The 27,403-nt window shown below is 37.1% G+C and overlaps 3 protein-coding genes and 1 non-coding gene across 5 annotated transcripts; 3 read left to right on the top strand and 1 right to left on the bottom strand.

Annotated features, from left to right (window-relative positions):
- The first annotated feature begins 479 nt into the window (after positions 1-479).
- LOC132187743 (protein SEEDLING PLASTID DEVELOPMENT 1) lies at positions 480-6,104 on the top strand. Its single transcript, XM_059602161.1, has 9 exons — positions 480-1,232; positions 1,505-1,719; positions 1,941-2,091; positions 2,198-2,389; positions 2,637-2,799; positions 2,929-3,284; positions 4,940-5,116; positions 5,195-5,356; positions 5,596-6,104. Exons 1-9 carry the CDS (start codon positions 753-755, stop codon positions 5,896-5,898), a joined length of 2,199 nt encoding a protein of 732 aa, XP_059458144.1. The 5' UTR covers positions 480-752; the 3' UTR covers positions 5,899-6,104.
- Positions 6,105-6,968: 864 nt separating this feature from the next.
- Positions 6,969-16,347, top strand: LOC132187196 (glycine-rich RNA-binding protein RZ1C-like). The gene is made up of 5 exons (XM_059601419.1): positions 6,969-7,014; positions 7,134-7,273; positions 11,472-12,262; positions 15,329-15,552; positions 16,148-16,347. The coding sequence occupies exons 2-4, from the start codon at positions 7,163-7,165 to the stop codon at positions 15,546-15,548; spliced, it is 1,122 nt and encodes a 373-aa protein (XP_059457402.1). The 5' UTR covers positions 6,969-7,014; positions 7,134-7,162; the 3' UTR covers positions 15,549-15,552; positions 16,148-16,347.
- A 902-nt stretch (positions 16,348-17,249) lies between these two features.
- Positions 17,250-17,350, bottom strand: LOC132188868 (U6 spliceosomal RNA). Its single transcript, XR_009440929.1, has one exon. It is a non-coding gene; the product is annotated as a U6 spliceosomal RNA (small nuclear RNA).
- Positions 17,351-17,875: 525 nt separating this feature from the next.
- LOC132186356 (glycine-rich RNA-binding protein RZ1C-like) lies at positions 17,876-26,068 on the top strand. Of its 2 annotated transcripts, XM_059600288.1 has the most exons (4): positions 17,876-18,057; positions 18,187-18,329; positions 24,912-25,393; positions 25,615-26,068. In XM_059600288.1, exons 2-4 carry the CDS (start codon positions 18,219-18,221, stop codon positions 25,853-25,855), a joined length of 834 nt encoding a protein of 277 aa, XP_059456271.1. In that variant the 5' UTR covers positions 17,876-18,057; positions 18,187-18,218; the 3' UTR covers positions 25,856-26,068. The 2 variants fall into 2 exon arrangements, with proteins under 2 accessions (XP_059456271.1, XP_059456272.1); XM_059600289.1 differs by lacking the exons at positions 17,876-18,057; positions 18,187-18,329 and adding an exon at positions 19,424-21,618.
- The last annotated feature ends 1,335 nt before the right edge of the window (positions 26,069-27,403 follow it).

The following is a 27,403-nucleotide window of genomic DNA, read 5'->3' on the forward strand; positions in this document are numbered from 1 at the left end:
GGTCTCAAAAGTCTAAAAATAGTTAAAACGTACTTTTGGCAAAAACTTAAAAATAAAGTTTTTGCCCAAAAAACTCTTTTTGACTTAAAAGCTCAATTTCTCAAATGTAATCCCAAACAAGACCTTAGTCATACATAAACTTAACTCATATATCAATCATGACACTTAACTCAGATATCAGTCATGCTGACTGTATAACAAATCTATGTTCCGATTATTTTATTTAAAAAAAAAAAAAAAAAAAACTTATAGTAGTAATAAGATAAGAGAGAAGTACCTCTTTTTAAAAAAGAAAACAAAAAATACAAAAACAATCGCACACGCGACCGAAGATCATTGCTTACAAGTAACATAAATATGTCCGGTGCTTGCCATAACTTAACGGTTAACTTCCATTAAATATAATAAAATATAATCTTAACGGTATAAATCCTCATGCAACTTCATTTTCCAGCCAAAAAAAAAGAAAAAAAGAAAAAGAACAAAGAAAATCAGATTCGAGTGGCAAACACGAACTCTTCCTTTCCAAAGATGAGTGGTCCGCAGCCCCATGTGGTTCAACCTCCCACGCTTCAACGGTCTAAAACAGTTGCTCAGTTTCGTTGCTTGTCGTCCCTCTTCGCGGCCCCCACCTTCTCTCCGATTCCATAGGAGATCCCTCCGAATCTTCTTCCTTCTTCTCCTTCCCAATCTTCTCCTTATTACCCAACCTGAAACCCAAAGAAAACGCAAACGAATACGATTACGAAGAAATGAGAGCTTTGAATTCACATCTAGTTCTGATTGACCTGCACAGCTCATGGCACTCGGCCAACCAAGTCCCGGCGTCAACCCTCGCGTACCTTAAGAACTCCAACTTCATTTCCACTGTCTCTTCTTCGTTTCGTCGAACACGTCGCGCCCGTACTGGAATCGCGTCGTCGTCGAAATCGGCGGCCCCGGAAATCCGGAGGCCGTCCGATCGTTTCGTTTCGGGAAATGGGTCGCTGCCGCTGAGCTCTCCGAATTCGGCCTCGACGTCGCGTTCGGAGGTCGCTTCGGAGCTCGAGCTGTTCCTTGAGTTGCTGCCTGCGAGGATGAGAGGGGAGCTGTGTGGGCACGAGGAGATCGGGAATCTGATCGAGATTGTTATGGACTTGGGAAGGAAGCCTCTTGCGAGGTTTCCCTCGGGTGATTGGATAATCTCGGAGCAGCCCGTGGAGCATGAAGATCTACGGCACGCGATGTCCAAGGTGATCAAAGTCATTTTGTGTTGATATTTTTGCATGAAAATGCTTAATTTCTAATATATTTCACTGGGTGCCCCTGCATTAAATGCTTTTAGAAAGATGGTAATTAATATTGCTAAGAAATTTCGTAAGTTATATTTATTTGAAACGTCAATGTTGGTGATTTGTTGTGTGATTGGCTGTGCTGATTATTGATGAATGCTGAACAGTGAAGAGAACAATTTGTGGGTAGGTGAAGATTTAGAAATTTTAATTTGAGTTACTTGATTGGTTAGGTTGGTGAGTTTTCGGACGACAACCGTTCAGGTATTGATAACTCTTTGCATCGTATAAGTGCCATTCGGAATCGCAAAATGCAAATCATTGGCCTCACTTGCCGGGTCGGTCGAGCCGTATCTGGAAGTGCGGAGATTATACGAGACTTGGTTGAGGGGGGAGGTTCCATCTTAGTAATAGGACCTCCTGGGGTTGGCAAGACAACGTTAATAAGGTACTTACATTTTTGATGTTTGTAAAAACCAGGCTACTGAGTAGTTGAAGGTCATTTGGTAACTGCTTAAAGAATTGCCATCATTAGTACTACTCTCTGCATACTTCTTTCATGATAATGAATTCCAATACTAATTTAAACTTGTTGAGCAGTTGAAGTTATGCTTTATTCTGCCTGTTTTATACGCTTGTTTTATATCTGAAGAGGCTTTGCTTTTGCAGAGGAATTGCTAGAATGTTGGCAGATGATCACATGAAGCGTGTTGTCATTGTTGACACATCTAATGAGATTGGAGGTGACGGAGATGTCCCTCATGCGGGAATAGGTCGTGCAAGAAGGATGCAAGTTCCTAACGTTCATATGCAGCATAATGTAAGCATTGAACTCAATCATATGGTTTGTGTTGTTTCTCAATTGTAAAGCTTTGACTATTTCTCTTTTTCAGTGAGGTTATCTTTCCCATTTGACTACTGTGCAGGTTATGATTGAGGCAGTTGAAAATCATATGCCTGAATCCATTATAATTGATGAAATTGGAACTGAGCTTGAAGCACTGGCAGCCAGTACTATTGCTCAAAGAGGAGTTCAACTAGTTGGAACAGCACATGGAATGACAATAGACAACATAATAAAGAATCCATCTCTGCAGCTCCTTGTCGGTGGCATAGAGGTGCAAAGTGATTCCTTTTGTTTCAATCTACGTTTACTGATATGGATGTATATTTTCTAAGGTTAATCCAAATTTTGCTCTTACAAAGTGCCAGTTGATTCTGCTGTGGTATCTTATTTCAGTGGGCTCCATGATATAAGTAGAAAATTCTCAACTTTACTTTGTATGGGGGGAAATCGCCAACTTTAAAGCCTTGGCTGAATAAGGAATTTTGACTGATCAAAACTAGTGCTTCATATAAACACAGAGTGTAACTCTCGGAGATGAAGAAGCAAGGAAAAGGAAAGTGCAGAAGACAATTCTTGAAAGGAAAGGGCCTTCCACATTTACATGTGCTGTTGAGTTGATATCTAAAACTGAGTGTCGTGTACATCACAGTTTAGAGGCTGCAGTAGATGCAATATTAGCAGGTATTTTACTCCTTGTTCTATGAAATATTTGAATTGATTCTTATGTGATGTAATGTTTACATACTTGTCTGAAGATTGATGTTTTTGGGCCAACAGTTAATCTTAAGTTGAATATTTATTGGGTTATAGGAAAATCTCCTCTGTTTGAAGTCCGTTGCATGGATGTTGATGATCGTGATTCTTTGAAGTCTACTCTGATACCTGAAAAGAGCCATATAGAAAAATCTTATATGACTGATGGTAAAAGTATAAGTCCTGATGTAGTGTCTGATGAGGAAGATTTAGTTCATCCTCCCAGTTGGTCTCAAAAACAGAGCACTAGTAGATCTGCAAAGAAGAGGAGCTCAGCAGATGGTAAAAGTATAAGTCCTGATGTAGTGTCTGATGAGGAAGATTTGGTTCATCCTCCCAGTTGGTCTCAAAAACAGAGCACCAGTAGATCTGCAAAGAAGAGGAGCTCAGCAGTGTGTGTCTATACTTACAAGGTAGATTCCTCAAATTTACGTTTTCCTTCATTCTAGTCCGGGGTTCTCTTACTCTAAGCTTTAGTGGAGAATACATGGAAAATATAGCGACCTGGGTTCGACTCCCGGTAGGACCTTAATCGCTTTAGTTTTACTTATCAAAAAAAATACATGGAAAATATGTATTCTTTTATAAGTAATTCAAATATCATTAAAAGCGTAAAGCGTCCAAGGTACACAAGAAGTATACAAAAGAAGCCACATAACTAGGAGGAAAAGAAAGAACAAGAAAATCATGATAACTAATCACCAAAAGAAAAACAAAAGCAGTTGTCTAAAGATACAATATGTTGAAAAATAAAGACTTAATCTTCTCCAAAGTCCTCTCACGGTCCTTAAAATTTCTATCATTTCCTTTCTCTCCATAGACACCACAAAAGGCACGAAGGCATCATCTTTCACACAATAACACTCCGAGTGTTGTCAACAGTCCACCAACAAGCATATAAATTGACTAATTGTCTAGGCATGACCCAAGACAACTCAAATCGACTAAAGAACAATGAAACAGAATATGGTCCATGGACTCCCCATTTCTTTTACATAAACGATACCAATCAACTACAATGACGTGTGGCTTTCGGGGATTGTCCATAGTAAGGATCTTTCTTAAGGCCGCCAACCTACTAAAAAAGGCCTCCCTCAACAAAACCTTAATATACCAAACACTTTTCCAAGGGAACGGACACAATTATGAAAACCCATGGCATTGTAGAAAGATTCAACACCAAACAAACCCTTTTTGGAGGGGACCCACCACAACTTGTTCTACCCTTCCCGTCTCACTCTTGCTAATACAACACCCTGAACAACGAGGCAAAGGCTTTCACCTCCCAATCATGAGCCGCTCTAGTAAAGCTCATGTTCCACTGAATGACACCTCCAGAAAATTCCACAAGAGTCGCAACAAAAAGCATCCTTTATGCTAGCAATTCCAAATAAAACTGAAGAGGTTTCCTTAAGGACGATATCCCCACACCAAAGATCATGCCAGAATCTTACTTTTGATCCATCTCTCACTTCAAATTTAGCATGACTGCAAAAGTTCCCCCCAACCCCTCCTAATATTCTTTTATAAACCCATCCCATACGCCCCAATAGGCTCACTAGAACACCACCTTCCCCATGCACTACCATATTTAAAGTCCACCACCACTCTCCACCAAGTCTCTCTCTCAAGCCCATAGCTCCAAAGCTAATTGCCTAAGAGAGCATGATTGAACATTGGCAAGTCCCCAACCCTCCCTTGGAGATCGTTGTACAAACCTTGGACCATTTCACCTAGTATTATTTGAACTTTTCACCTAACCCCCCCATAAGAAATCATGTTGAAACTTCTCAATACGATTTGTAACACTCGCGAGGAGAAGAAAAAGGGAACAAATTCATGTAAGATGGGAATTTTGTAAATAATTCCTAATATGGAAGTTATAGGATTATACCTTGTTTCAGAAGCTGCCTATGTTTAGTAAAACATTTGATATAGTTTTTGATATAAGCAGAAAGTATGAAAATTTTTGTCACAATGCCATTGTGGAGCTGCATAATTTCTTTATACCCAAGGCAGAAAACTTGGAATTACTTATTTGATTTTTGGTTGGTATGGATGTGTTCAGATCCTTGAAGCTGATCTACTACAAGTAGCAATGGTGATGGGGCTTGATAATGAAATAGATGTAACAGACGACATCGGAACAGCAGATGCAATTCTGGCATCCAGTTCTGAGATGAAGCAGAACCCATGGATCCGCAGTGTAGCAAAATTCCACCAGTTGCCTGTATTTGTTATTAAGGTATACTCCGATTGCTTTTTTCCTTTTTAAATCGCATCAAAGTTTTGCCAATCTAATATTTAGCATCTGCTATTGCAGTCAAATACCATGGCACAAATGGTCAAGGCAGTTCGCATGATTCTTGAAATGGAATCATTTGGTCCAGTATCAAAGCCGTCACTCAGAAATTCTTTTGACATTGAAATTGAAGATGATGCTCCAAAAAGAAAACCATCGCTAGAAGAGATTGATGCCTTGGAGGTGCAAGTCTTTCCCATAAATATTTTCCGTTATTGTTTTCATTCATTCAAGAGTATTTAAAATTCAGCTATCCTATAATTTTTTGAGCGATAGCTGGTTGAATTACATGCAACTGGTACCGCTTACATCGTCACTATAAACTAAACTTTCTCTTTTGACTTTTGTAGTAAGCCTATTATGTGAGAATTGTACTTGGTTGTAACTGTTTTATTATATGTACCCTGTTTCTTTTGTGATAGGAGGTCCGACTTGCAATTGAATATATTGTGATTCCTGGCGGAGAGCCAGTGGAGCTCCTCCCTAGACGCTCTGAAATAATTGCCCGGCAGCTTGAACTTGTGGAAAGCTACCAGTTGGCTGCTGAGAACTCAGGTACTGAGCTGAATCCCAGGCTGCAGATTCTCCCCCAAAGGTTAAGCAAGAAAAACTTTTCTAAATCCCCTAAATCGAGTTCTAGTTTTCGTAAAGACACGGATTCTTCATCACTAACTGGCAGTTCTGGGGGTACGAGTGTTGCTAGGCTGCCTCTTTTACCCGAATAATTTGACCACATTTCAATCCTTGGTTGACAAGTGCGCCATTTCATGTAAATTCATGTAAATTATGTATCTCATATGGTGTAGTTGTTTTAACTGTGTCAACTACGCAATGCTATCTGCATTCATTTCTCAAATATGTAATGCACTTTGTATCCATTTCTTTCAAGTGAAAAATGGTGATCATAATTCATAAGAAACACCTTTTCTTCTGGACCCTTTTCTCCTTGAGGCAGCATCATCAGTAGTGAAATCAAGTGGAAGTGCTTCTAGTGATGAGAACTGTTGCTGTCGAATACCAGTCAACAATGTTAGAACATTAGAAGGAAAAATTAACCTTCTTGAAATATTGGTGAACATTGTAATTAATTTAGGTGAGTAATGCTACTCATTTCACACCAATTGACGTGGCATCTTTTAAGTGGCAATTCATGTCAACACAAAATGAAATCCACTTAAAATACGTCAATCGGTATAAAATGAGTATGATAAATGAGAGTGAAAAATAATAATACTCAATTTAGGTGGACGATGATATTCAACAAACACTCTATTTTCTCACATGTTGGAGTAAGTTGAAACAACACTCTTTGGTATTGAAATAGCTTTACACAGCATGATGATCTCTCGCAACTTGTGTCAAGCCTTACAATTCTTCAGCTATTTCACCAAATGAGTAATGTTAAAAATTATATATATATCTTATTATTTTAAAGTTGACGTGACTTTTAAAATTACAATTAAATTAAAATTTAATAATGATTGATTCAAAATTCAATAGTAATTTTAAAAGTCATATCAATAATCAATTATATATATATATAACTTTTTAAAATTTTAACTATTAATTTTATATTAAATGGCGGAGATTTTATCACATGAACATTTATTAAATTGAGTGAAAATTGTCGAGATCAATTTTTAATTTCCAAACTTCAAATTCTTTCCTTAATTTGTGCAGGCTAAACATTTTCTAAACCAAATCCTACAAATCCTTATTAATTAAGGAAGGAAATGTCCTTTTACCACGCACAACATAAATAGAAATGAGATAAATTCAATGATATAAGTTTAGCATTTTTCATTTAAAAAAACAGGCTCCCCACTCACACAAAGACTGAGGTGAGCACCATTCCCTTTCGGCTTCCAATTTCCTTTCCTGGGAAGCAAACAGGACTTTAGGGTTAATGTTACTCGTCACTCTCTGTTGAATTTTCTTCGAATTTACGTTGTTCTTTCAGCAAATTTTTTCGGTGCGTGAGAGAGATTGATGGCTGGGAAGGAAGCGAACCGGATATTTGTTGGAGGATTGTCGTGGAACGTCACGGAGCGACAGCTCCACGATGCTTTCGGCCGATTCGGCAAAATTGTCGAATGTCAGGTACCATTTTCTCTTGATTTCTTTTCGCGATTTGTTCTTGTTTTCAGTTTGGTTGCTGCAAAAATGAAGGAAAGCGAAAATATAGGATTTTGAATTTCAGCTTGGTGTGCAATTGTGGCCAAATATTTTTATTAGAGAAGAAGAAAGAGGGGAAGTTGAAATTTCGATGATTTCTTTGCATCATTGCTCCTTTTATATGTTCGTGAAAAGCTTTTTTTTTATTTTTTTATTTTTTTATTTTTTTGGGTCACTTGTAAAACATAGTGGTTTGTGTTTTTCTCTATTGCGGGATTTAGGTTAATTGAAGTTGCATTACAATCACTTTGGCCTGTGAAGAGTGAGATCTGTTTCTTTTATGTGGCTTTTCAGATTAGCTCAGATGCATTAAGCCCTTGCATGTCTATGTGTCCCCTCGTTGCCTGTGAATTGGTATTGTCCAGTGAAGCATGCAATTGCACATGTGCTTGCTTGATTTTGCTTCTGTTTTAGATAGTTTAAGGCATTAGTCTTGTTGGTTATGCACGTCAAGAAGAAATACAGTTGGGTTCGTCACTTGCAAAATTTTTAAAAATAAACCACGTGAATAGTTAATAGTAGTTTAAACATATGTCAAGATAGAATACAAGTAAAACTATTTAATAGTTTTTGAAGTTGCAGTTGTTTTTCATGGCTGTATCAGCATTTGATTTTGCAAGTAAAGGTTTTTGTTCTGAGTTCAAGTTAGAAATTCCATTGGCATTACATATTTGTGAGTGCCGGAAATTAATTTCGTCTGGAACTATTGCATGATATTTACATAGGTTACTCATTCAATTTCATGTGTGGTTCGGTACAGTTTTGATGAGGCTCTTTGTGTGTGTGTGTGTTGTAACTGAAATTGCAAATCTTAATGTTTTTTGAAGCTTGTCAGTTTTGAAAGCAAACTTGTTATAAAGGCAATACAGATTTGTGAATATAGGAGATTGAATTCCATGTATGTTACTCGCTCCCCTCTCCCCATTCTCCCTTTTTGGGTTATCCATTTTTCCAGTTGACCATGGTCAGTCAGTTGAATTGTCTATAGATGTATGAAATGATTTTATTAGTGCAACTCATCTTTGTATTTTTGGTGAATAGCTTCCTTATTGGGTACCCCTTCCCCTTTTAAGATGGATGATTAGAGAGTAGTTTAGGAAAGGTTTTATTCTTCTGTGAAATATAAATCATATGCCTGTGCCTCAAATTCCCACAAAGTAATTAAAGGTCCTCTATAGTTTTCAATGTTGCTGTTATTGTTGTTCTTTTCAGTAAATAATTTTCCTTCTTTCTTCTTTTTCTTCATAATATTAATTTCCTCATTGGCTTCTTTCTTTTTGCTTTTTTGGGAATGATGGTCACAATCTTTTGAGATGTACTTATCAAAAAAAAAAAATCTTTTGAGATCTCGTAAATGGATCTTTTTGGAGGTGTTTTGGTCAGAGTGGTTGCATTCAAGTTGCTGAACCTGAATATCATTTTTGTGATTAGATTTATCAGGTTGTTATTGTTAAATTTTAAAGCCAGGAAGTACTCAAATGGAAGATGGTTTTTGGAAAGGTGGTTGTGATCCATAAGAGAATCTCATAAATTTGGAATGGATATATTGGTGTATATACTGGCAGAAAAATTACATGATGTGGCAAAGTTTGAGAAGTACTGTTGCAGAGCTTACAGGAATTCTTTCTGGATTTTATGGGTGACAGAACTGGAGTCATAAAATGATTGTAGTTTGATCAAGTGGTAGCTCATTCGCTTGAAGGACTTTTTGTTTTATCCAAATGAAAGGGGATGCACCTTAATTATTAATTGGCTCTCCCAACTTTTACACTAGTAAGTCTAAAATTGAATATCTAAGGTTATAAGAGAAAAACGTCTTTCTACTGGATGGCGTGTCCTTATTTTCCTTTATGGATTTGAACCAATGGTGATCCGTCAGTTTGATTTCCATATCGGAGATTTGCCTATTAGCTAAGCCTTCAATCTTCTTTGCTTCTCAGTCTTACACAGCTATGGTGGTAAAAAAAAAAAAATTCATCTGCCACCTTTACAACATAGGCCCCTTCCTTTAAAAAGTGTTTCCTGGCTGGCCAATATGCTTTCCAACTAGGATGCATTTGATTTTATATTGTAATTTGATTGAGGTTGCATCTATAATGGTCCTAAGGTTTGGTATCAAATTCAGTTTCATGATACACAGTGCTGCAGTTTGTCTGTGGTAGTAACTGCTTTTGAATTGGAATGAGATCCTCTTATCTGCTTGTGTAGCTCCTGGTGTCCAAGGTTCCTGCTTTTTACTCTTTTTCCGTTGAGGTTCTGTTTGGATCAGTTTGAAATTCTATATATTTTTGCTGTTACATATCATCACTGTACTTTGAGCATGGCTTGAATTGCATGGATGGATCATACCTTTGTCTGTACTGTCTAAGCCAGTTCAAGTTTTATGCTTCTTTTGAAGAGTGATTGGGAAAAAGAGAGAGAGAGAGAGAGAGAGGGGTGGGGGGAGGAGAGAAGGAAAGAGAAGAACCAATTCTTCAATTTTTCTATTCCATCAAATCTGCCTCCATTGGAGTACTTAAGATAAATAGACCAACAACTAAACCCTAGGTTAACACCCATTTATTGACTTACCTAACATAATCTAGGGCAATATCCATTTATTGAATTGCCTAAAATAATCTAGGGACACCCATTTATTGAATTTTAAAAACACTTTTGACTCTTGAAAATTAAATACTAATAACCCCATAAACCAATATTTTGTTCTTCCCCTTTTGCATCACAGATTCTTCTGTTTTGTTCAAGAATTCTTTGCTATGTGAAACACATTGCATTGCCTGTGCATAATGGCAAAGTGAAAGTAAGTTATCTGCTTTAGTTTTGAGCTTAGTATTATTTATTGTCTCACTTCTATGCTGATCTTATACTTTGACTTAACTTCTTTATTTCCTATTATTTTTGGTTGATGAATTCTCTGCTAAGATAACTTCTAAAATTTGTTTTTACTGTGTGCTTCACGGATCTCTGAAAATAGATTTGCATTTCATTCCACATTGTCTCATAATATATTGAATTGCTTCTTGATGGCTTACCAATAATTGTGTGCTAAGCCAAATATTCTTTTCTACTTGGGTTATGAGTGATATCAACATATTTGTTGAGATGCAATACTGTTTTTATAGTCTTCTAGTTTTTCTGCCAGCTTGTAAGTAATGGACCTCTAGCTTAGTCACCAACTTACATGACCTCAATGTATGGGGCTGGTGAGTAAATGACCTCACTGTATGTGTATGTGCCCTAATGTCCTTTTCTTTTTGAAAAGTGGTGTTAATAGTTCTACATATTGCCTTTCGCAAAGTTAATATTGTTTAAAGTTTCAGTTATATTTGAAGTGGTTATTTGCAAATCGATTTCCTTTATAGAAAAACCATTCCATTTACATTATCGTATTCCTTAATTGTTATCATTGGCTCAAAACTTTGAGGAGTTAATTGCTGGAGTACTGAAAGGATGATTGCCTGAAATGCTCGTTAGTGTTGGATTTGTGGAGCTTGCTTATGCACAGTAGATTTTCCTGCTTATTATTCATCATCTGGAAATTCTGTCAGTCATTCAGTTTTTATAATATTTTTTTCTCATCTAAGAGTTCACATTGGATTATGTAGTCATACTTGTGTAAAATCTTGCTGGAAAGAGATGTTACTATTTACTTATCTAAACCAACTAGTTCTTCATCTGCCTTTCTTAAAAATAAGGCATTCTTAATTAGTTCAAGCCATAGTGTCCATAAGGTCCTGTTTGGCATGTTTCCTGTTCAGTTTTTATTCAGTAATTAGTCCAAGGTGGGGTTCAGCACCAAGGGCCAAGAGGAAAAGACTGTGGCCTTCCTTTCTGCCCTTGATGAGGAGGATACGATTGTGGGTTTTGAGTATTAAGGGTCTAGGGTTTCGATGTTCCACGGGGCTTTTGTTTGTGTTGGGTTGGCGTTTTGTTGCGCCTTTCTTGTATACTGTGTGTACACAGGTGCCTTTCGCTGATTTTAATATAATTCACATTACTTATCAAAATAAAAAATTTATTCAGTAATTGCCAACTTTTTAGTGTTGCTTTATGCTATTGATTGGTACTAGTTGCAGTTATGCTTTTGCTTGACATGAGCTCCTTTACTCCGGTGTTTATGTAGATCGTGATGGAAAGAGATACAGGCCGTCCACGTGGATTTGGGTTCATTACATTTGCAAATCGTCGAGGAATGGAAGATGCAATCCTGGTGATGCATGGACAGGAATTTGGTGATCGGGTCATCTCAGTGAACAAGGCGAACAAGGCCCAACAAAAAATGGTAGGAGAAGATTTAGAGCATGGATATTGGGGAGGAGGCTACTCATCTGGTGGAAGGGGAAGACCTGGAGGAGGAGATTGGTCTACTGCACAAGTTGACTGTTACAATTGTGGGTATGCAGGGCATCGGGCCCGAGACTGCCCCTTAGCAGGTGGAGAAGATTTAGATCATGGCTATAGGGGTGGAGGCTACTCGTCTGGTAGAAAGGGAAGCTATGGGGGAGGAGATAAGTCTACTGGGAAAGATGGCTGTTTCAAGTGTGGGCGCCTAGGGCATTGGGCTCGGGACTGCCCCTTAACAGGTGGAGATGATTTAGAGCATGGCTATAGGGGAGGAGGCTACTTGTCTGGCGGAAGGGGAAGCTATGGGGGAGGAGACAGATCTGCTGGGAAAGATGGTTGTTTCAAGTGTGGGCGCCCAGGGCATTGGGCCCGGGACTGCTTCTTAGCAGGTGGTGATCGAGGTGGGGGTGGAGGTTTATTTTCTTCACATTCTAGGTTTAGAGGGGGTGGTGGCCGCGGGGATCGCTACATAGATGATCATGATGATGGTGGTCACGATGGAGATAGGGATCATTTTGACAACATAGAGGACAACTACGGGAGTCGTGATCATCTCCATGTTGGTGACAGGTATTTGATGTTTAAGATTATTATTAAATTAACAACAACAGTTACAAAAATAAGTACTTTAAGCATTTTGGGCGGTCCTTTTTATGATCATGGTGGCCATTCACTTTTTGGGGAATAATTTTGGATATTGTAATGGTGAACGTTAGTGCATTCACATTGTGCTAGCTAAAATACTTTAGACCCTTAAACCCCCCTCCCTCTCCCCCCAATTGAACTAGCTTATGCTATCGCCTCTCATTTCTTTTTTCATCCATTTTATATTCCTTCTCTCTTGCTCTCTCTCTCTCTCCTGTGCACTGACTTCACTCAGCCATGTACTTCACCAGAAGCCTTCTCACCCGTGAGAAGGTTCATTTCTCCATCTCCAAGGGGACGAAGGCTAGCTCCAAGTTCATTTCTCTCTCATGAGCTCTCTTTCTTTAACTTACATTTTTTCAATCTCTCATCTCATTCCTTTGATTTACACATTGATGTCTAGATATATGTATATGTGCATCTTTTGTTCTCCACTGAAGATTTTTAGGGTGAGATTTCCCCCATTTCTCCTCTATCCCGCATTTGGGTTTCTTCTGTTTTTCTTTAAAAAGAGAAGAATTTGGGCTTTCTGATTTCTGTCTGAAGGCCATTGGAGCTGACTTTCTGAGGTTTTGGCACACACACACACACACACACACACACATATATATATATATATATATATATATATATATATATATATATATATATATATAAAATTTATTTTGGTCATGGGTTTTGGAGATAATGTGGTAATGATTTTGGGGTTGTGTTTTGGTCAACTCGGTTGACTTTGGTTTATAGGTTTTGCTTCTTCAATGTGTTTAGCTTGTGATCCTGAGGTTGGTTTTGAGCTGCTGCGAGGTTTCTTGAGATGGGTGCTTGATTCTGGAGGTGGGTTTTGGAAGATTAAGAGGAAACCCTTCTGAATAATCAAAAAAGTGATTTTATGTTTAAGTTTTGAAGGTGAATTTTGGACCTCCAGTGACAGTGATTGGTAGGCTTTGTGATGAGTTATGCATTTTTTACATCTATGTGTTCCGTGTGGGAGATGATGGGCAGGGCGAGCTGTGAGGTTCCGCCTGATAATAGGTATAATACAGCCCGAGTGATTAGTAGTAGGAATGCTTCAATTCCTGATGTCAATATTACATGCGTATTTCCGGTGATGGCTGGGTTTAAGTATCTTGTTGGGTTGCATTTTTGTGATATTGCTAGTATTTCGTTTGGTTTGCTGTGTTTCAATGTGTATGTTCAGTGGCTTTAAGTGTTAGCGTAGGGCCTTCGAGTAAGAGATCATTATGCATTCGATGGTATTCTGAATGCAGTTGAGATTATGAAGTTGAATAATTCAATGGGTAGTCTTGCTGGTAAGGTGCCTGTAGAGTTCATTTTGAAGAGTTGGACCAGGGGAAATATGAGTGTTTTGGTTGTTGCTGTTTGTTTGCTGGCAATTATATCTATTGTCTTGCATAGGAGGATGACTGGGTTGAAGGACTGTCACATGGTCAAAATTATATGTGGATTCTTCTGTTGTTAAAGTCAAGCAGGACTACCCACAGCCATAAGGTAATTCGGCTTGCCACGAAAGGATCTGAAGGGGTGTATGTAAAATATAACATGTGCATGCTCTAGAAAATAAGTAGCTTTAGGGATAGTAGAGTTCCCAGTAGTATTTTCTGTGACAGAAAAGTTTGAATTTGAAGTTTCTAAAGAGCTTCATGTAATTGGTGTGCATTGTAATATTATTTTTGTAACTTGTAGTGGTTGTATATAGTCTAAGCATACATTTATTGGCTTCTTTGTTGCTATTATTTTCCTGGTGCTCTCTGTATTTAAAAATTTTGTATGTAACTTTCAGAATTCAAGTTGTAAAATATCTAATCTTGCATCATTCCTTGTTGCCTAAGAGGCCTAACAACCATTCAGTATGCCTTTAGCGATGCAGTAGTGCCATACTTATCCAATCTGAATGCTCCAACTTCCCTGATTTTCTAATTCGGTTTGTAGTATGCTTGAGCCAAATTGTTCTGCTTATTTGTTACAAGGGTACTTCCAATTACTCGACTATGCTGTTATGAAGAAAGAGAATTGAGCTTTCCTTAGTTGAATGAATGCTTTTCTTTGAAATCTCTCATGCAAGGTTTTAGATTATGGTTACCTTATTTTTTTAAATGATTTTCTGGTTAGTTGTGAGAACTAGTTTAATTATCAAAGGGGAAACTACATTTACCCCTCTCTAACTACCACTTTGTTTGCAATGTCTCCCAATGTTTCAATTTTTGCAATATCACCTCCAATTTATCATTGAGGTTGTAATGCCCCTTCTGTTCCCAAAATAACCAAAAAAAAAAAAAAAAAAAAAAAAGGCCCTGAGATAAAAGAAAACCAGGAAAAATAAATTTGAAAAAATTCAAGATTTTTTTTAAACCCTTTTTCTCAATTTATTTGCTCCTGTTTTAAAAAAAAAAAAAAAAAAAAAAACCTCCCTTTTTCTCAATTTGTTGTCTTTTGTTTTTAAGTTTTTTTCGGAAGGAGGACATTGCAATCTCAATTGTAGGTTGGAGGGACATTGCAAATTTAAACATTGGGGGATATTGCAAATAGGGTGGTAGTTAGAACAGTGTAAATGCATGTCAAAAAAAAAAAAAAAAAAAAAAAAGAACAGTGTAAATGTAGTTTCCCTGTTATAAAGGAAAAAAAAAAACCGTTAGTCCCTTAAATTCTGTGTGTTCCTCAGTTTTTGGCACTTTCACTGTGTATTGTACCTACGGTGCTTTTACTTAAGGTTTACTTTCTAACTGTCCTTTTTACACTAACTGAAAGGCATCCAATCATCTGGGCATTAGGAAGTCAGCAACTATGCCATACTAGGGTTGCTAATATGGTTATTACCTTGTGTAAAGGGAAAAAGTATATAGCCCAAACTTGATATTTTCATCACTATAGAATGGGTGGACGGCTTCAACCATATTCATGCCTTAGCATAATGTGTTGTTACTGTAGCTATATAATATCTTGAACTATGTACTTAAATTTCAACCTTTTTAGGCAAGAGGATCTGTTGGGTGATTTCAACCTTCAAGAGAAAGAGATGCTTCGCCTTATGCAAGAAGGAATGCGCATTAAGCAAGAAAAGCTTCGATTGGAACAAGTGAAAGAGGAAGAAAGAATTATGCTGACAGATACAAGTGGCATGTCTCAAATGCAACAAAAATATTATCAGCGACGCAAAAAGGAAATCCTTCAAGGTCGAAGTAGGAATTCCTAGTTAGGTAAGACATATGAGCTGTTTCTTTTTATGGTGCCCCAAGAAGGATTGTTGGAACTTGTTTTTGTTTGTTCATTTTGCGGCAGTGTTGGGTAATACATTGTTGGAGCATGCTGACATTCTGTGGTTACCAACTTTTCTATGCTCTTTCTGCTTTGAAATGGGTTTCAATTCTTCTCCTACTTATGAAACAAACAAGTTGACGTGACATTTTTGAACGTTTTTTTTTTTGTTGCTGCCTAGTGTTTGGAATTATGTATTCGTTAATTAATATTGTGAAGTTAATGTGTTATGGAACTGAAATGATTAAAAAATGTATGGAGTTTTACTTCTGGTGGATTTTCTTTGATTTATAGCACTCTTAGTTATCTAATCATTTTCATTATTTCTTGAACAATGCCATATTAGTCTTTAATAACTCATATTTGTAGTGATGAGTTTAGTCTTTGTAATTGCTCAATTTTGAATACATTAATCGCTATGGTCAATTCTTAGAAACTTGGGTTTTGGCTTGAGAATCACATATTTTATGTTAAGCTTGAAGTTTTATAGATTGTCCTTTTAGTTGACGTCTATATTTCATTTGTTGTGCAATGCAGTCAATGATATACTTCGTCGGATACTGTGCAAGAGGAAATGTTGCCCGGAGCCATGCTAAAGTTTATAGAGGACCTATTTATTTATATTCAGGAGCCTCTACTTGAAGCCCAAAAATGAAAAGAAAAGAAAAACTCTATTTATGTTCTAAACTTTTAATATTGTTTTAATTGAACAAAACAGTGAAGGGTTGATTCTGCCACTTGTTTTCCTGAACTTCCAGTTTGTTACGAGTTTGCCCCCGAGTCAGATTTGGGTGTTAAATATGGATGAAAAGTGTTTAACTGGCCTGTCACGTGACACATGCCTGTTTATGCTGTCATCTTGGTCGTGTCAAAAGACAAAATTATCCACTACTCCCAAAAGGGCCAAAACACTCACATGAGTCACATCTACTATGTATGTGCTGCCTCCAACCTTACCGTCTTCTCCAATTTCGTCCTTTCTTCTTCTTTCACTACAAGAAGCAAAAAACACATACTTTCGTGTCTTCGGCGGCACAACCAAGCTACACTATTTCATCCACCATCAACTCATTCACCAGTGGCCAGTCATTGATTATTGTCTTTGGTTAGTGGATAAGCATATGAAACATAAGTTTATGCATGAGCTAAGGTTGGCAATTTGGGTTGGCGGATGGCTCACCCTCACCCATTTGGATTCAAATGTGACCTGTTGAACCTATTTGACCTAACCCAACACGACCTATTCGACCCATTTGGTGTTTTTCTCTTCATTTATTTATTTTTTAACTATATGGTTTTATTTTAATATAATTTGAAGTTTTTTTTAATTTTTTTTTTTAAAATTTTTTTAAATTTATGAAAGGTATTTTTGTTATTGGGAGAGACATTGACAAATTTTAGTAGCTTGAGGGGAATATTGACTCAATAATAATTTGATGGAAACATTGACAATGAAATGATAATTTAAGGAGTGTACTTTTTCAATTTTTTTGTTTTTTGGATGAATAGGTTCCCAATTCTTAACAAGTGTGACAAATTTTAGTAGTTTGAGGAGAATATTGACTCAATCATAATTTGAGGGAAACATTGACATTGAAGTAGTAATTTTTCCTTTCTACAATTTTGTTTTTTAGTAAGTAAAAATTTGGACCATTTCTCGATTTATGCATGTCATCCTTGCGTAGGGGCCATGTTAATCTCCTCTGTATTGTTTCAATTTTATCGGATGTCCCGAAGGACAATCCCTCTTTACAATTCTTGCAGCTCTCTTCAAAATGATTGTACTTTAATACCACTAAAGGCTCGTTTTATTTGTGGAATAGACCATTAAAATTAAATGGTTATTTTTATGAAATAGTAATTCTTTTGTTTGGTAGGTTCTTATTCTAATGAATAGTTATTCTTATAGGATAACCAATTCCTTACACATATTCCTCTAAAAATTTAGAGGAATAACTATATAAGGTTTTTCAAAAAAAATTATTTTTTAATTTTCTCTCCAATTTTTTTTTTTTAAAAAGAGAAAATCTTGCGGTAACCACCCACACCTTCAACTATTTTTATTTTTTTAATTTGAGTTTTGAAAAAAATTAGAAATTATATTAAATTTTTAGTAATTTTAATTTAATTCTAATTATGAAATATGTGTAAAAAATTTGAATAATTATTTTATTCCAACTTTTCCTATTTCTGGTAATACTATTTATTTTTGTAATAGAACAAATCAAAAGGGGGCTAAATCTAATTAATTTAAAATTCCAAAGGTACAACCTAAACTGGCTAAACAGCGTACCCCGATCCACGCTCCTGTATCGTCTAGAGTCTAGGGTTTCGTTCAAAACCCCCTAAAATAGTCGAAGCTGCCAAATCATTCTACTAAAATACACGATTCATTTCGGTACCGAGCGACTCGTCGACCTGTACGACACACAGTCACCAAGACTGAGGTGAGCACCAATCCCTTTCGGCTTCTAATTTTTATTTTCAATTCCTCGGAAGGAAGCAATCAGGACTTAGGGTTTTCGTTTCTCGTCACTCACTGTTGAATGTTCGTCGAATTTACGTTCTTCTTTCAGAAACTTTTTTCCGGTGCGTGAGAGAGATTGATATGACTGGGAAGGAAGAGAACCGTATATTTGTTGGAGGTTTGTCGTGGAACGTCACGGAGCGACAGCTTCACCATGCTTTCGACCGATTCGGCAAAATTGTCGAATGCCAGGTACTGTTTTCTCTTGATTTCTGTTCGTGATTTGTTCTTCTTTTCTGTTTGGTTGCTGAGAAAATAAATGGAAAGCGAAAATGATAGGATTATGAATTTCAATTTGGTATGCAATTGTGGCCCAGTCGTTTTATTGGAAAAGAAGAAAGAGGGGAAGTTGAAATTTCGTTGATTTCTTTGCATTATTGCTCCTTGTAGTCTCGTTGTAGCGTATATGTTATTTGCTCGTGAAAAGCTTTTTTTTAGGTCACTTGTAAAACATGGTGGTCTGTGTTTTTCTCTATTGCCGGATTTAGGTTGATTGAAGTTGCATTACAATCACGAAACATGTTTTGGCCTGTGAAGAGTGGGATCTGTTTCTTTTATGTGGGTTTTCAGATTAGCTCAGATGCATTCAGCCATTGCATGTCTCTGTGTCCCCTCGTTGCCTTTGAATTGGTCTTGTCCAGTGAAGCATGCAATTGCACATATGCTTGCTTGATTTTGCTTCTGTTTTAGATAGTTTAAGACATTAGTCTTTTTGGATTATGCACGTCAAGAAGAAATACAGTTGAGCTCATCACTTGCAAAATTTTAAAAATAAACCACGTGACTAGTTACTAGTAGTTTAAACATATGTCAAGAGAGAATGCAAGTAAAACTATTTAATAGTTTTTTAAGTTGCGGTTGTTTTTCATGTCTTTATTAGCATTTGATTTTGCAAGTAATGGTTTTTGTTTGAAGTTCAAGTTAAAAATTTGATTGGCATTACAGATTTATGAGTACCAGAAATCAAATTCCTTTGGAACTATTGGGCACACCTTCCCCTTTTAAGATGGATGACCCGAGAGATTAGTTTAGGAAATGTTTTATTTTTCTTTGAAATATAAATCATATGCCTGTGCCCCAAATTCCCACAAATTTATTGCAGTTATCTATGGTTTTTAATGTTTCTGTTGTTGTTCGTTTTAGTAAGTAATTTTCATTCATTCTTCTTTCTCTTCATAATATTAATTTCCTCATTGTTTCTTTCTTCTTTTTTTTTTTTTTGTTTTTTGGGAATGACGGTCACAATCTTCTGAGATCTTGTAGATGGATCTTTTTAGAGGGGTTTTGGTCAGAGTGGTTGCATTCAAGTTGCTGAACCTGAATATTATTTTTTGTGATTAGATTAATCAGATTGTTATTTTTAAATTTTCAAGCCAGGAAGAATTCAAATGAAAGATGATTTTTGGATATACGGTTGGGATCCATAAGACAATCTCATAAATTTGGAATGGATATATTGGTGAATGTACTGGCAGACAAATCACATGATGTGGCAAAGTTTGAGAAGTACAGTTGCAGAGCTTACAGAGATTCTTTCTGAATTTTAAGGGTGACGAACTGGTCATAAAATGGTTGTAGTTTGATCAAGTGGTATCTTCATTCATTCGCTTGAAGGACTTTTTATTTTGGCGTAATGAAAGGCGATGCACCTTGTTTATTAATTGGCTTTCCCAACTTTTACACTAGTATGTCTAAATCTTGAATATCTAAGGTTTTATGAGAAAAAGAGTTTTTCTACTGGAAAGTGTGTCCTTATTTTCTTCTATGGATTTGAAACAATGGTGATCCGCATCAGTTTAAATTCTGTATCAGAGATTCACCTGTTAGCTAAGCCTTGAATCTTCTTTGCTTCTGAGTCTTACGCAACTATGGCGGAAAAGAAAATTCTCTTCTGCCACCTTTACAACATAGGGCCCTTCCTTTTAGAGAGTGTTTTCTGGCTGGCCAGTCTGCTTTCGAACTAGAGATGTATTCGATTTTAATTGTAATTTGATTGAGGTCGCATCTACAATGGTACGGAAGTCTGCAATCAAATTTAGTTTCATAATACACAATGCTGCATTTTGTCTGAGGTAGTAACTGCGTTTGGGTGGGAATGATATCTGCTAGTGCAGCTCGTGGTGTCCAAGGTTCCTGCTTTTGACCCTTGTTCTTTGAGGTTCTGTTGGATCAGTTTGAACTTCCGTATATGTTTGCTGTTCCATAAAATCAGTGTCTCTGTTTTTAGTGGGTAACTTCATCGCTGCTCTTTGAGCATGGCTTGAATTGGGTGGATGGATCATACCTTTGTCTTTACTGTCTAAGCCAGTTTAAGTTTTATGGTTCTCTTGAAGAGTCCTTGAACTGTAAATCTCAGTTTTTGCGATCTCGTTTACGTTTTTGTACTTGGGAAACTTCAGATTATCCTTTCAGTTGACTTAACATATACATTTTTTTTCATGTTTACTCATATTGGATGGATTGCTCAGATGCCTGAATCTGTATTGTCATCTAGAATAAATATCGATTCTTCATAACTTGGTAGTAATGACTGGATTACTGACTCCATTATCTGAACAAGCCCGCTAGTTCTTGTTTGAAGACCAGAACATTAACAAAAACAAGAGTTTGCGAAGTGCATTTTTTTTGGCTGCCTGAGCTGCTGAATCTGTTCAAATCTGGACTCTGGGTACTCACAGCTGGTATATTCACAGATTGTTTCATCTATTTACTCCATTCTTTGACAATATTCTACCCAAGGGCACAGAGATCGAGTACGTATCAGCCGTTGGTATGCCGATTGAAAGTTTTTCGTATTAGTGGTAGCTTGGATGCCTAGGCTCTGTTTTATAGGTTTAGATTTGTTCCACCATTTTGTCAGTTGGAAGAGGTTCTTAGTAACCGTCATCTTTTGACAGTGTATCTGCCTGATTCTTGCAATCATTTTGCTTTTCTGGTTGATCTGATGAAGGCAGCACATTATGAATAAGTTTGGACATAGTCTCCAAAATGAAGACAATGTCTGATTGCTTATATTCTGATTGTATATATTGTTTATGCTGGATTTTGGAAAGATTCATAGTTGCAAGAAATGTCTTGTTATGAAGATTATTGCTGCCTGATGTCCACCATATGTTTGGATCTGGGAGAGATTGATTTTGACTGATAGATGAGGGCCTGCAATGCTTTCATCTTTAGATATTTGTTGTTGAAATTAATGACGTCTTGATTGGAAGATAATCATATCTGTTAGTATGCTGTCACCATTGGCCAGATTTAGTGGGATTTAGAGTGATTACATGCATTTTTTGACTGTTTGCTGGGTTAAGAGGGATACCAGTTTGTACTGCAACTAGTATCTGAGACTGGGCAATTTGAGGTCAGTATCACATATATCGTCAGATGACAGACACTACCATCTGGCAGATTCCTCTGGTTTTTTTAAGAATTCTTTGCAATCTGAAACACATTGCATTGCCTTGTCCATAATGGCAATGAGAAAGTAAGTTATCTGATTTAGTTTTGAGCTTAATATTATTTCTTGTCTAACTTGTATGCTGATCTTATGCTTTGACTTAACTTCTTTATTTCCTTTATTGTTGGTTGATGAATTCTCTGCAAAGATAACTTCTAAAATTTGGTTTTCCTGTGTGCTGGATCTCTGAAAAATATTTGCATTTCATTCCACATTGTCTCATAATATATTGAATTGCTTCTTGATGGTTTACCAATAACTATGTTCTAAGCCAAATATTCTTTTCTACTGGGGTTAGGAGTCATATCAACATATTAGGTCAGATGGAATACTGTTTTTACAGTCTTCTATTTTTTTTTTTATGGCAGCTTGTAAGTAATGGACCTATAACTTAGTCACCAACTTACATGACCTCAGTGTACGGGGCTGGTGAGTTAATGACCTTGCTGTATATGCCTGTCTTAATGCCCTTTTCTCTTTGAGAATTGGTGTTAATAGTTCCTACAAATTGCCTTTTAAGTTCCAGCAATTCAATTTCCTTTATAGAAAAATCATTTTATAGAAATTATCATACTCCTTAATTGTTATCATTGGCTCAAAACTTTGAGTTAACTGATGGAGTGCTTTTTTCTTTTTGATAGGTAAACAAAATTTATTAAAAAAATGAAAAAGACAACCCGAGTATACATGAAGTATACAAGAGAAACACCTAGTTAGATAAAGAAAAAAAATTCAAGAAAAATATGAAAGTTAGAAATATTTAAGTCTTAAGGTAGTTGTTCAGAGATGAAGAGTCTTGAAGAAAAAATTCTTTAGTTCCACCATTGTCCATTCACGGTCTTCAAAACACCGATAATTTCTTTTTGTTTAAAGGCACTACATAAGGCACGACAAAATCATCTTTCACTGCGACATTCTGGAAGCCTACCAAATTTCACATTCCAGCTGGCAAAAAGGTCTACTACTCGACTAAGTATAACCCAAGCCTACTCGACAATGCTGAAAATGTATTCCAATGGGCATTAGCCATCTCACAATGGAGTAAAAGGCGGTCCACTAACTCCCCACTTTTCTTACACATACAATACCAATCAACTATAATGACATGCCACTTTTTAAGATTATGCATAGTTAGAATCTTCTCCAAGGCAGCCAACCAAGCAAAGAACACACTCTCAAAGAAGCCTTATTTCGCCAAATACTTGTCCAAGGGAAATGAGTGCTATCATGGGGAGCAAGGACATTGTAGTATGATCTAACATCAAACAACCCTTTCTTGGAAAGAACCCAACAAAGCTTGTCTCGTCACCCCGTCTCAATATGAGGGAGTACAAAGAATTAAAGAATGAGGTAAAGAGATCTACTTCCCAATCATGAGTTAATCTTAGAAACTTAACATTCTATTGATGACGGTCGCTAGAAAGTACCAAATGGTTTGCCATAGAAGCATACTTACAACGAGCCAAACCTAATAAGCTTGGAAAAGTTGCCTTGAGGGCCCAATCCCCACACTATACATCACGTCAAAATCTAATTTTAGAGCCGCCACCGACCTAAAATCTAGACTAGAGAACTCCCTCTAGCCCCTCCTAATATTCTTGCATCCCCCCACCTTAGATGACCCATGAACCTCATTAGAACAATACCTGCCCCTTGCACTGCCATATTTAGAATCCACAACCATCTTCCACAAGGCTTCTCTTTCATGAGCATAACGCCAGCCACTTCACAAAGAGCTCGGTTGAACAAAAGTAAATTGTGGACCTCCAACCCTCCTGAGATCGAAGAACAAACTTTAGATTAGCTAACCAAATGGAATTTGAACTCTTCATCGATGCCAGCCTTCAAAAATCTCGTTGCAACTTCTCTATGTGGTTGGCAACACCAACCGGGAGGGAAAAAAGGAAAAAGAGACATGAAGTAGGCAGATTAGATAAAATACTTTTAATCAAGGTTACCCTCCCACCCTTTGACAAATACATTCACTTCCATCCAACCAAATGACGTTAATGCCATCCCATATAGATTTGGCTTTAAATGAAGTTCCTAGCGGAAGGCCTAGATATTTCATAGGATACTAGCTAGACCTTCAACATTATTGACATTGCCAATTGGGGGACGAACTCTAATTTAGTTAGATTAATACTCAAACATGAAACCGCTTCAAAGCATAAGAACAAGTAACGTAAGTTGCGATGATCTAGATTTGCCCCACAAAAAATCAAGGGGAAAATCCACTTTACCCTTCTGAAGTTTCAGGGGTTTTTCAATTTGAACCTCAAAGTTTAAAAATTGGCAATGTACCCCCCTAATATTTCAAAATTTTTCAATTTAAACCTTCTGTTACTAATTTCCGTTAAATTGGACGGAGATTAAAAAAAAAAAAAAGCCTAAGGGTAATTACGTAATTTCATAGATTTTTGTCCAATTTGATGGAAATTAGTTATGGAAGGTTTAAATTGAAAATTTTTGAAATATTAGGGGGTTACATTGCCAATTTTTAAACTTTGAGGTTTAAATTGAAAAACATCTCAAACTGTGGGTAAAGTGGATTTTTCCAAAAAATCAACGCATGGTCCGCAAAAAAAAGGAAAATGTTGAAAGCACCATCATGCCTAGAACTCACCAAAAGCTTGATAAGAGACTTGTTCTACAATTGCATAAATCATTTTGCTTAACACCTCCATAACAATAACGAACAGTAGTGGGGACAAAGGGTCTCCTTGTCTCAAGCCATAGGAACTACTAAAAAAACCTCAAAGGATCACTATTCAGGGCTTTCAACACCTCTTCTTCCTCAAAGGATCTCTTTAACTAGATGGCTTCAACCCCCCCCAATGGAATCAAAAGTAAGACCATCCAACCTAGGCCTCCAGTTGTGTTGTTCGGTAGACAAGCTATCGTAGAACTACACAATGTGTTCTTTTATCTCAAACTGATTTGAAGAGACCATTAATTACCATCTGTTTAATGGAGTTATTCCTCCTATTCGAGTTGGGCACTCGATGGAAAGAGATTCTTGTTGACTTCTTATCTAACCCCACCTTTTTAGTTTGAGGGTTTATGAAGTTCCATTTCTTTCTGTAAATATTTTTTAAGTGCAAGTTCTCTTTTGGAGTGAGTAGTTCTTCATCAGCCTTTCTTAAAAGAAGGCATTCTTAGTTCAAGCCAGTGTCCGTTAGGTCCTGTTTGGCTTGTTTCCTATTCAGTGTTTCTTCAATAATTGCTAACTATTTTGTGTTGCTTTATGCTATTGATTGTTACTAGTTGCAGTTATGCTTTTGCTTGGTGTGAGCTCGTTTACTCTGGTGTTTATGTAGATCATGATGGAAAGAGATACAGGCCGTCCACGTGGATTTGGGTTCATTACATATGCAGATCGTCGGGGAATGGAAGATGCAATCCGGGAGATGCATGGACGGGAGTTTGGGGATCGGGTAATCTCAGTGAACAAGGCCCAACCAAAAATGGGAGGAGAAGATGTAGACCATGGTTATAGGGGAGGAGGCTATTCATCTGGTGGAAGGGGAAGCTATGGAGGAGGAGATAGGTCTGCTGGGCAAGATGACTGTTTCAAGTGTGGGCGCCCAGGGCATTGGGCCCGGGACTGCCCTTTAGCGGCTGGTGACCGTGGTGGGGGTGGAGGCTCATTTTCTTCACGTTCTAGGTTTGGAGGGGGTGGTGGCCGTGGGGATCGCTACATAGATGATCGTTACGATGGAGGTCGCTATGGAGATAGAGATCGTTTTGACAGCAGAGAGGACAAATATGGGAGCCGTGATCATCGCCATGTTGGTGACAGGTATCTGACACGTATAAGATTATTGCTATAACAGTAACCAGAGTAACAAAAATAAGTGCTTTAAGCATTTTGGTCGGTCTTTATTATGGTCATGGTGGCCATTCATAATTTTGGATATTGTAATGGTGAAACATTATTAATGGGACAATTGCCATTTTATTTCAAATGTCAACGTGATGGGTCTTGTTATGTGTGGCTTGACTTATTTGTAAACCATGCAGGTACCCTGTTGGTGGGGATCGTTTTGGAAGCGATAGGTATGGAGGCTCAGATCGTTACCCTCAGAATGGTTATGGCAAAGACAAAGGGTATGATAGAGATGGTGGCTCACGTGGGGGCAGTGATAGGTATGGAAGTGGAGGAGGACCAGCTCGGAATGAGGGAAGAAGTTACAGGAACAGGCCGGCTCCTTATGAGCGCCCCGACAGGGCTGCGCGCCCATCGTCCTTTGACCGCTACTAGATGTTCCTAACTTGTGTTCTTTTGACACTTTTAGGTGTATACTGTGTGTTAGGTACCTGGTTTTTTTTGGCTATCTTATAATTAATGTAGGATGTTGCAATTGGGATAAACAACAGGTTTGATGGATGCACTTTGATCTTTGCTTTTCTGTTAAATCTTCCTATTCTTTGTATAAAACCAAATGAATGCGTATCTGATATCTGCCATTCTCCATTTGGATGTGGAAAAAGAACTACTAGGGATCTTTCAAACTTTGTGAAATGGTAAACAATTAACTGATCTTACTAATATCGTGAAGAGTCAGAAGCATTTGACTTCATGAAAATCATGCATGGCTTTTTGTACACAGGACAAAAATAATTTGGTTGGGTTAGTTTGTTTTGACGACAAATAGACGGAATGAGCATTTTGATATAAGTGGTAAATTATAGGAAAAAAATATGTATTTAATACTTACAATTATTAAGGTATTGGTAAAATTTCTTACTAATAATTTTAAGAAATTTAATCTTATATGTAATGCATTCATCACTCAACTCATAGTGAGTATTACTTCTTGGTTTTCCACCACATGATTCATGGTGATTGTTTTAATAATTAATATGTCAAATTAAATGCTGGACTAATCTTTGCGGGTTTGGATTTTTTTATTATTTCTGGCCAAAAGAGGAGAGAGGACAAGAAATAATAATAATAATAAGGGAGTAAGAGAGGAGCTTCGATCACTACTCCTATTAGGAAAGAGGGTTCCAGATACATGCCCTCTACTCAAATAAAAGAGCTTTCTTTCACATATTCCTGGCCAAAATAGAGTGAACAAAAGTAAGAAAAGAGATCTTTAATTACAGGAGATCAATACGATAATGAGTTCGTCGAAACGCCTGGATGTCACATGCGGGCAGCTATTGTACATGACAAAAAAAATCAATGAAGACGGTTGCAAGAGGGCAATGTTTGACACTAACATCCATTCTGATTTAATGGTAGAATAGGTAGGCCTACAGCTTACTGACTGATAAGCTGTCGATCGTAAGGTTGAGTACTTTTGTCTTTGCTGAATATGCCAACCACTCTTGCCTCTTGGAGTCTAGAATCTCCAACCGTGTCCATATGATATTTTACACAATCAAAAAAGTTGATTCAAAGTCAAAACACGTAGATAGAAGAAATCTGAGTGGATAAGTACACGTAATTTTTATTTTATTTTATTTTATTTTTTTGAGTCAACTATTCAAACTATTGACTCCAAAATGCACGTGGGATGTTTCTTTCCCGGCCCCCCTTCTTACAGGTGATTGGATTCTTCCGTGTAAACAGAATCACTGGGATTTCTTGCTTGCGTGGGAAACTTGGAGGAAATAGTGTGCTTTGACCGACTTGCTTTTCTCAGCCTCGTTTTTTTCTCTCTTCTTGCCAAAAAGGCATATGAACAACGACTTTTTTGGCTCGCATTTTCTTTTTCCTACCATTTTTTTTTCAACTTATACTTTTTTAAATTATAAGATGCCCGAGATTTTGGGTTGTTGACTAACTAGCTAGCTAGAGTTC

Source organism: Corylus avellana, chromosome ca7 (assembly GCF_901000735.1).
Source record: "Corylus avellana chromosome ca7, CavTom2PMs-1.0".
In the NCBI taxonomy this organism is placed as follows: Eukaryota; Viridiplantae; Streptophyta; class Magnoliopsida; order Fagales; family Betulaceae; genus Corylus; species Corylus avellana.

Coding starts and splice junctions, on each gene's coding strand:
- LOC132187743 (XM_059602161.1), top strand. CDS start 753: ATGAGAGCTTTGAATTCACATCTAGTTCTGATTGACCTGCACAGCTCA. Junction 1,233..1,504: donor TACGGCACGCGATGTCCAAG/GTGATCAAAGTC, acceptor TTGATTGGTTAG/GTTGGTGAGTTTTCGGACGA. Junction 5,117..5,194: donor TGCCTGTATTTGTTATTAAG/GTATACTCCGAT, acceptor CTGCTATTGCAG/TCAAATACCATGGCACAAAT.
- LOC132187196 (XM_059601419.1), top strand. CDS start 7,163: ATGGCTGGGAAGGAAGCGAACCGGATATTTGTTGGAGGATTGTCGTGG. Junction 7,274..11,471: donor GCAAAATTGTCGAATGTCAG/GTACCATTTTCT, acceptor GTGTTTATGTAG/ATCGTGATGGAAAGAGATAC. Junction 12,263..15,328: donor CATCTCCATGTTGGTGACAG/GTATTTGATGTT, acceptor CAACCTTTTTAG/GCAAGAGGATCTGTTGGGTG.
- LOC132186356 (XM_059600288.1), top strand. CDS start 18,219: ATGACTGGGAAGGAAGAGAACCGTATATTTGTTGGAGGTTTGTCGTGG. Junction 18,330..24,911: donor GCAAAATTGTCGAATGCCAG/GTACTGTTTTCT, acceptor GTGTTTATGTAG/ATCATGATGGAAAGAGATAC. Junction 25,394..25,614: donor CATCGCCATGTTGGTGACAG/GTATCTGACACG, acceptor TAAACCATGCAG/GTACCCTGTTGGTGGGGATC.